At 59.0% G+C, this 7,301-nt stretch overlaps 2 protein-coding genes across 2 annotated transcripts; both read right to left on the minus strand.

The window, feature by feature from the left end:
• Positions 1-13: 13 nt before the first annotated feature.
• PSMB10 (proteasome 20S subunit beta 10) lies at positions 14-3,768 on the minus strand. The gene is made up of 8 exons (XM_007120786.3): positions 2,427-3,768; positions 2,105-2,192; positions 1,918-2,015; positions 1,669-1,809; positions 1,277-1,392; positions 1,113-1,171; positions 296-447; positions 14-180 (listed from the first exon to the last, which is right to left on the minus strand). Exons 1-8 carry the CDS (start codon positions 2,480-2,482, stop codon positions 69-71), a joined length of 822 nt encoding a protein of 273 aa, XP_007120848.1. The 5' UTR covers positions 2,483-3,768; the 3' UTR covers positions 14-68.
• Positions 3,769-3,918: 150 nt separating this feature from the next.
• LCAT (lecithin-cholesterol acyltransferase) lies at positions 3,919-7,236 on the minus strand. Its single transcript, XM_028478057.2, has 6 exons — positions 6,978-7,236; positions 6,100-6,256; positions 5,906-6,021; positions 5,718-5,813; positions 5,407-5,631; positions 3,919-4,511 (listed from the first exon to the last, which is right to left on the minus strand). Exons 1-6 carry the CDS (start codon positions 7,129-7,131, stop codon positions 3,937-3,939), a joined length of 1,323 nt encoding a protein of 440 aa, XP_028333858.1. The 5' UTR covers positions 7,132-7,236; the 3' UTR covers positions 3,919-3,936.
• Between the last annotated feature and the right edge of the window lie 65 nt (positions 7,237-7,301).

A 7,301-nucleotide genomic window follows, 5' to 3' on the forward strand; every position in this document is an offset into this window, starting at 1 on the left:
ATCTGTCTAGGTGTTTGTGTTTTCTGGGTTTATTCCTCCTTGTTCCAAGCTCTAAGCCTCAGCCTACTTCACTCCACATCCATGGCCTGCACAGTTTCTTCCAGCAGCTCCAGGGTCAGCGGCATCACTGTCTCCGACAGGACAGCTGTGGTCCCAGGGGCAAAGGGGTACTGGCTGGACCTGGGAAGGAGAAAGGATGACCTCATCAAGTGGCCCGTCCTCTCTTTGCAGCCCCCTATTTCCCTTGCTACCACCCCATCCTCCCCTGTGATTCCCCCACCTCCCATGTTCCTACCTCTCTATAGGCTCTGTGGGAGAGCTCAGTGTTCGCAGCAGCTTGGCGCTGGTCCCAGTGATCACACATGCATCCACACTGCCCCCAGAGCCCAAGTCGCCCAGGATCCCTGCAGAGATGGCTTCCACCAGCAGCTCCTGCGCTGCCTCCAGCTGTAAAGATGTGTGTGTGTGTGTGTGTGTGTGTGTGCGTGCGCGCGCGCGCGTGCGAGTCCTGATGGACCCTTTAGTATCACCCTCAGGCTACAGCCTGGAGACTGTTAATCTTGAAGGCTGGACTATTTACCATTTGCTCACACCCAAACTCCTCTCTCTCCCTACACCCCCATCTCCACCCCAGACTCCTCTACCCTGGTTTCAGTATCCCTCTCTCCAGAGACCCCAATGTTCCCACTGCCCCCATCTTCACAAACTTCTCTGAGTCACACTTGTGGCTCTGCTTCCAGTGGCCTGTTCACCCACCCCCAATCTCTGGCTCACTGCCTTTTTCTTTCTGGGCCTTAAGCACCTATAAAGTGACATATTCCTTCTGCTTCCATCCACCCTAAACAAAATCCAGACTCCAGACCCCACCTGCTGTTCCCTTCTCCCTCAACACCAAATGGCCCTCTCCGAGTTTTGACTTCTGGGACTGTTGGAATAGCACTTCACCCTCACTCCACCGGCCCCTCAGTCTCCACTCAGTCGTCACCTCCGAGAAGTCTTTCCCGACCTCTAGAGTAGGCCAGGGTACCTCTGCGTTTCCCCAGCTCCCGGGTGCACTTCCCACCAATGCACGCGTAGTGGGGGGGGGGGGGGGCGGGGGAGATGCCGCTCACCGTCATGTTCGGCTGGAACCGGTCCTCCAGCACTGCCAGGGCCGCATCCTGGCCGGAGCCTGCAGGCAGGAAGGGCATCTGAGGTCAGCCGCGGCCTCCCAGTCGCGGGAAAAACGTTGAGGTCCCACGGGCGGGGTTCGCGGGAAGGGGGCGGAAGCGCTCACCCAGGGCCGTGAAGGGCAGACGGCTGTAGGAGCCGTGGGGGTGCACGCAGTAGAGCTGCGGTCCGGTGAAGTCTACGCCGCCCACAATCAGCGAGGCGCCCACGTAGCCCCGGTACCTTTTCGCGTAGTGGGTGCGGTCAGTCGAACGCACAGAAATCCAGGTCCCGCCCCTCCGCGATACCGCCCCGGAACCCGAGCCCCGCCCCTTCCCGTGGTCTGGCGCCCCGTGACCGACAGCGTTCCTTCCTGCCACTCTCTTGGCTCCTCTTAGGCCAGCCTCTTCCGGTCTCTCGGACCTCGCAGCCCCGCCCTTTCTCCTGTCAAGCCTCCTCTCAGCCCTGCCCTCCCCGCAACTGCCCCTCCCCAGGGTCATTTTAGCCCCGCCCCAGCACCGGAAGAGCGTCTGGCGCAACGCGCGGGTGACGGTGGCCACGCGGGTCTCGCGGCCTGTGGACAGCGCGTGTAGCTCCATGTTGGACGCCACCATCCGCGTGGTCATCTCTGCGTCCGCGGCTACTCCGGCCCCACAGCAGCTGAAGGCGAAGGGAGGGTTCGTGTGGGCGGGACTAGGATGTGCTGGAACCCGGGATGGGAACGAGGGGGCGGTTCTTGAGGGGGGAACTGGGCGGGGGAATGCTCACTAGATTTTAGGGGCGATGAAGTGGATCTTTTCGCAGCTCTGGTACGCCACGATCGAATCGTTAGTGGCCCGCGTATCCGCGCCCAGGATGACCCCGTCCTGGAGGCGGGGGGAGGAGCCATTGGCTCAGTGCCACCTCCCATTCCCGGCCGCTCCTCTGAGTGTTACAATCCGAACGCCCTACTCACTCGGAACACGAGGCCTGCGATGGTGGTTCCGGTCTTGCGTGCATGAGGGACACGGAGCCCCGGGAGGGAGCGTTCCAAGGCTGCGTTTCTGGAAACGAAGGAGAGAAACCCAGGTTTCAGTTCTTCTGGGACCGTCATCATATCCCCTAACTCCGTCCAGGTTTCCCTCACCTTTCGGGTAAGCCTGGGAACCCAAGTCGTTCCACACACGTACCTTCCCCCACCCTCGTCCCCAGGAATTTTAAAGACCCTGGGGCTCCCACTCCCGGAAGCCCCCACTGAGGGCGTAGGTAGCTGGGGAACCAACCATTCCCCCACTGACCTCTCGCAGTTTTCGAAGGAGAAGCCCTTTTGGGGTTCTAGCGCTGTCTTCTGCATCTCCAGGTGGGCAAGGGGTCAGAGGAGTGGGATCAACACGGAGGGAGGAAGGCCGAAGCCTTGACTTTTCTCGGGCTGCACTACTGAGCTTCCTCCTTTCGCTTTCACCTTCACTCAGAGCATGCCAGCCCCTTTTTTCTGCATCTTCTCTTTCACTTTCACCTTCAGCTCTGGTCCTAGGCAGCTTGGGAAGGGGGAGATGCCCCTTGCCTGGCTCTCCATGCTGCTCCTGGGCCCTCTGTCTGAACAGAGGGACAGATCCCTCCTCTCTGGCCACTGTCCAGCCTGAGCCCCGAACTCTGCCTACCCTGACCCCAACTCTAACCTCAGGTCCCAATGCCCTGAGGCTGTCACATTGACCAGGTCTCTGTTCTCATTGTTAGTGGACTTCCAACAGCATCAGTCATGGCTGCCATTTGTCATTCTCCCAACTCCTGCCTCTCTTTTGCTACCTTTGCCTTCTTCCTAAAACCTCAAACACCGAGGCCAAGATGATGCTGATCCTTCCGTCTTCCATGTCTCGGGTGCTGTCTTGCCTCTCTCAAGAGGGGCACTGTAGGTGTCCATCTGGTGGCTCATAGGCATGCTGGGCTGTACCCATGGCTAAGCCTTATTTCACATCCCAAATGACCCTTTATCCACTTCTTTCTCCTAATTACTGCTTGTTTCAGCTAGCATCCTCTTTCTCCTGGATACTGCACTGGCCTCTCTGGTTTCCCCACACTTCCTGCCCCTCACCTTCCACCTCAGGCTACACTCTGCCCTGCAGAGAGGGGCCTCTTTTCTAGATTGGAGATCTGGTCACACTCTTTCCCTGGTTAAACCCTGTATAAACTGCATGCTGCTCTTAGGTTGAAACCAGTCTTTACAGTTACCCTTCTCATTCCATCTGATCTCGCAGGCACCACCTCCTCTGGGAAGCCTTCCCTGACCCACAAGAATCACCACCTTGTTCCTCCCTAAACTTCTCTCTCAGATCACTTAGCTCCATTAATTAAATCTTCAGTATTGAAATGACCTATTTAGTGGCTGTCACTCTCCTAGATGCTAAACTCTTGTGCTTCTGTCACCCACCTAGCACTCAAAAGTCTCTGTCTAGAGGTGGGGGTCTCACCTGCCCTTTAGGGAGCTAGGAGGGGCAGCTCAGATCTTCCCCATCCTGCACCCTAGGCTCCACGTACCCCCATTCTACGGCTGTGTGTGCAGCTCCCTCCAGTCCCCATGCCCAGAGCAGAGGCAGGCACAGAGAGGCTGCTTAAATAGCTCAACCAGAAGAGTGGGAAGCTGTACCTCTCAAGGTGCCCAATTCAATCCCAGGCTCTAGCGAAGCTCTTCTTGCCCTATGCTCCACAAAGCACCAGGTCTGCAGATGAATGAATCCTGGTGTGAGGACCCTAGTGCCTTTCCCTGAACCCATAACACACGTCAGGGCTTACAGCAGCAAAGGAAGGTCTTTATTCAGGGGGCATGGGCCTTGGGCTGGCAGTTGGGGGTACGGCGGTGCTATTTCGATAGGTACCCAGCAGGATGGCATTGATGTGCTCCAGTGTCTGGTTGCTGAAGACCATATTGAGGTGCTGTATCCCAGGCAGAGGCAGCAGGTGCACAGGCTGCTGTTGGCGGCCCTGCCACTGTGCACAGAGCTCGGTGCTGCGTGTGGCCACGGTGTCATCCCCGTCCTCATAGAGCACACCCACAGGGTCCGTGTAGGGGAAGCCATGGTCAAAGATGTAGGTGCTGGGTGTGGGCAGGCCCACGCCATACAGACAGTATACTTCCACTCCAGGTGCTGGGAGCCCTGCCAGCAGGTCACGTGACTGTAACCACATGTACCAGCCTTCCTCAAAGTGCAGGTCTGTAAAGAAGCGCTGCAAGTCACGGCTTGTGTAGTTGAAGGTGGGGGTGGAAATGAACACGTGGTCCTCGGGCCATGCCTGGCTGGAGGGAAACATCCAGGGGGACGCTGTTGTCATGCGCTGCTCCTCTTTCAGCTTGATGCTGGACATGATTGGGATGCCCTGGTTGTCACCTGTGGACACAGAGCAAGGTGGGGCAGAGAGCCAGTCCTGGCTACCCCCGGCCCACAACTTGCCCCCCAGCCCAGGCTCAGCTGGATGCTCAACTTTGTCTTGCCCACTCCAAGTCATGGATTAGAACCTGCCTGGCATTCAGGAGGTGCTCCGTGTGTACTTGTTAAGTGAGAAGCCCTAGTGGCACCTCTGTGAGGCAGAGCTGTAGAGCTTCAACAGGAGGGCAGGGAAGGGTTTCCTGTGTGTGTGAACAGTGGGGGATGGTGCTGGCACTTCTCTCTCAGGCAAGTGTCTGTCTGTCGGCCCCTGTGGCCTGTGCTGCACAGGGCTCAGAGCTGTGTTCTGGGAAGAATGAAGTGAGACCAATCTCTGTTTGACACTCATTGATATAGTCTGGGGAGTGTTTCCTTCACTTAAGCTCCTAGGGGTAAGGCCATGTCTGGCTGTGCTCAGAATACAGTGGGTGCTCTGCAGATGGTAGCTATGCCACTCGTTGGGGAAGGGCAGGAGGGGCTCCCGGGGTCTGGCCCTGGCTTAGGGCAGATCCCTGGGCAAAGGGGCTCCTGGGAGCAGAAGGCAGCCGAAAGCTGAGTGGGTAGGACCTGAGGCCACAAGGAACAGACCTCAGCAATGAGTCAGATTGCTGGGGTTAACTTCCTCTTTGTTTACTTCCCCTTTGTCATCGCTGAGACACTGTCAGGAGACACTCTAATGGTCCAGGCCAGGCTCACTGCGCTCAGAGGGCCAATGAAAGGGGCTGTGCCCCAGAGGTGGTAGACAACACCCCCAGCCTGGCATTGCGAGAAGAAACAGGAGTGAGGGCAGGCCCACAGTCAGCTTCATTCCACCCCCCACCCCTCCCCATGGGACACAAGTGATCAGAGGCCCTCTCACCTGAGGCCAAGATTATCATGGGCTTGATGGAGCCACCCCAGGGAGCCCCAAGAGAGATGAAACCATCGATGAAGCGGTCCTTCCAGGCCTGGGGCTGGCGCAGTAAGAAATAGAGCAAGTGCAGGCAGCCGAGGCTGTGCCCAATAAGGAAGACAGGCCTTCTGTAGGTGGTGTGCATTTCCTCCACTAGCCCAGCAAGCTTCAGGTAGTACTCCTCCTGCTGGCCTGCAGGGGGGGGTGGATGGGTCAGCACAGCTGGGATTAGGGGCCACCTGCCCTACCCCAAGACCCCTATGCACAGAGACACTCACTGGGCTCCAGCCGCCAGTCGTAGGGGGCGGCCCGCACCGTCTCATCCCGCACATACCCATTGTTGACCAGGTTCTGAACCAGTGTGTGCATGTAACCTGTGGGCGAGGCAGCGGCACTGGGGGCTCTGGCCGTGGCTCCTGCAAGCCCACCAAGCCTAGAGCCCCACACTTTCCTGCAACACACATACCTGCCAACTTGCTGTTGTCCAGATACTCAACAGAGTAGGTCTTGCCAAAGCCGGGAACACGGATCTGTACACCGGGGGCATTGGATACTCGCCCAGAGCTGCGGTTGTAGACAACCCTGGGGGCAGTGGGACAGTCAGCAGAGCGGCAACCAAGGAGCAGGGTGGGGGGGTAGGCCAGAGGGGAGGGCACGAACCTGGTGTTATCGATCCAGCAGTCTACCCCAACGGGTAGGAACATATTGAGATCCAGCCAGATGGTGAAAAAGTCATCTGTCTTGCGGTAGCACATCCAGTTCACCACATTTGGTTTATCCAGCTTGGCTTCCAGCTGATTCCCCAGGCAGCCAGGCACTGCAGGCACCAGCCTTCACTCTGGATCCCTCCCATTTCCCTGCAGTGGACCCCACCCCCATCTCACCTCCCCGACACTACAGTGACCAGCCCCGCCCCTTCATCTCCCACACCCTCCACCCCCAGGGACAAAGGACAAGATCCTCTCTTTCTGATCACATCCCCTGCCCCGTCCCCCCAAAGCCCAGGCTCCCCTCAGTCAGGGAAGGTACAGGGGCCAAGGCCACTGACCCCTGCCCCCACCAAGCAAACATGTAGCATGGCTTTCCATCACTGCCAAAGTCCAAGGGGAGAACAAATAGTACGAGGGAGTGGGGCCGGGCCTAGGAGTAGGGGCAGGACTTGATGAGCCTCTCCAGCTCTCCTGGGCTGGGCACCTTGTCCTTGCCGGGGTGGGGGCTGAGGAAGGAGTGGTGGGGCTTGGACCGCGGTCCGGTGGCTACAGCTGACCACAGCTTGTAATGCCCCGGTCAAGCCCTCAGGCACACCCACCCTCTCTACTCCACCCACCTCGGGGAGACAACTCGGAGACACGAGAACAGTGTGGTGCGAGAAGGGGTTGATTTCTCTGCAGGACAAGCCTTTGGCCCCTCCAGACGCTGAGGCAGGGATCAGGGCTAATGCAAGGGCAGAAGGGCCTCGGCAGGCTCTACTACCAGGGGCTGGGGCCCAGGTTCCCCAAGGTCTGCCCTGGTGTATCAGGGGCCTGGCGGGGGCTTACCGAGGATGACGGGCCGTGTGTGGTTACTGAGCTCAGCCTTGGGCGTGGTGTGCGGGGGGAAGAGCACATTGAAGAGCCAGAAGGGGGCGGCGCTGGGGAGCAGCAGCCCCAGCAGCAGCAGGACCCACTGCCACGGGGAGCCGGGCGGCCCCATTCCAGCCCTTGTGCCTAGTGCCCAGTGAAGCAGTCCTGGGCTGGCCTTATCTGGAGTGGGGGTGGGAGGGGCCCCAGGGTCAGTGGGAGGGACAGCCTGGCCAATGGGGGTGGCCAGAGATTTCCGGAAAGGGGCACAGCCTCAGGGAGCCGGCTCTGGGCCTGGGTTCA

The sequence above is a fragment of the Physeter macrocephalus genome, chromosome 17 (genome assembly GCF_002837175.3).
Source record: "Physeter macrocephalus isolate SW-GA chromosome 17, ASM283717v5, whole genome shotgun sequence".
NCBI lineage: Eukaryota > Metazoa > Chordata > Mammalia > Artiodactyla > Physeteridae > Physeter > Physeter macrocephalus.

Coding starts and splice junctions, on each gene's coding strand:
- LCAT (XM_028478057.2), bottom strand. CDS start 7,131: ATGGGGCCGCCCGGCTCCCCGTGGCAGTGGGTCCTGCTGCTGCTGGGG. Junction 6,022..6,099: donor TGCTGGATCGATAACACCAG/GTTCGTGCCCTC, acceptor CACTGCCCCCAG/GGTTGTCTACAACCGCAGCT. Junction 5,814..5,905: donor GGACAACAGCAAGTTGGCAG/GTATGTGTGTTG, acceptor CCTCGCCCACAG/GTTACATGCACACACTGGTT.
- PSMB10 (XM_007120786.3), bottom strand. CDS start 2,482: ATGCAGAAGACAGCGCTAGAACCCCAAAAGGGCTTCTCCTTCGAAAAC. Junction 2,016..2,104: donor TCGCAGGCCTCGTGTTCCGA/GTGAGTAGGGCG, acceptor CCCCGCCTCCAG/GACGGGGTCATCCTGGGCGC. Junction 181..295: donor CCCACAGAGCCTATAGAGAG/GTAGGAACATGG, acceptor TCTCCTTCCCAG/GTCCAGCCAGTACCCCTTTG.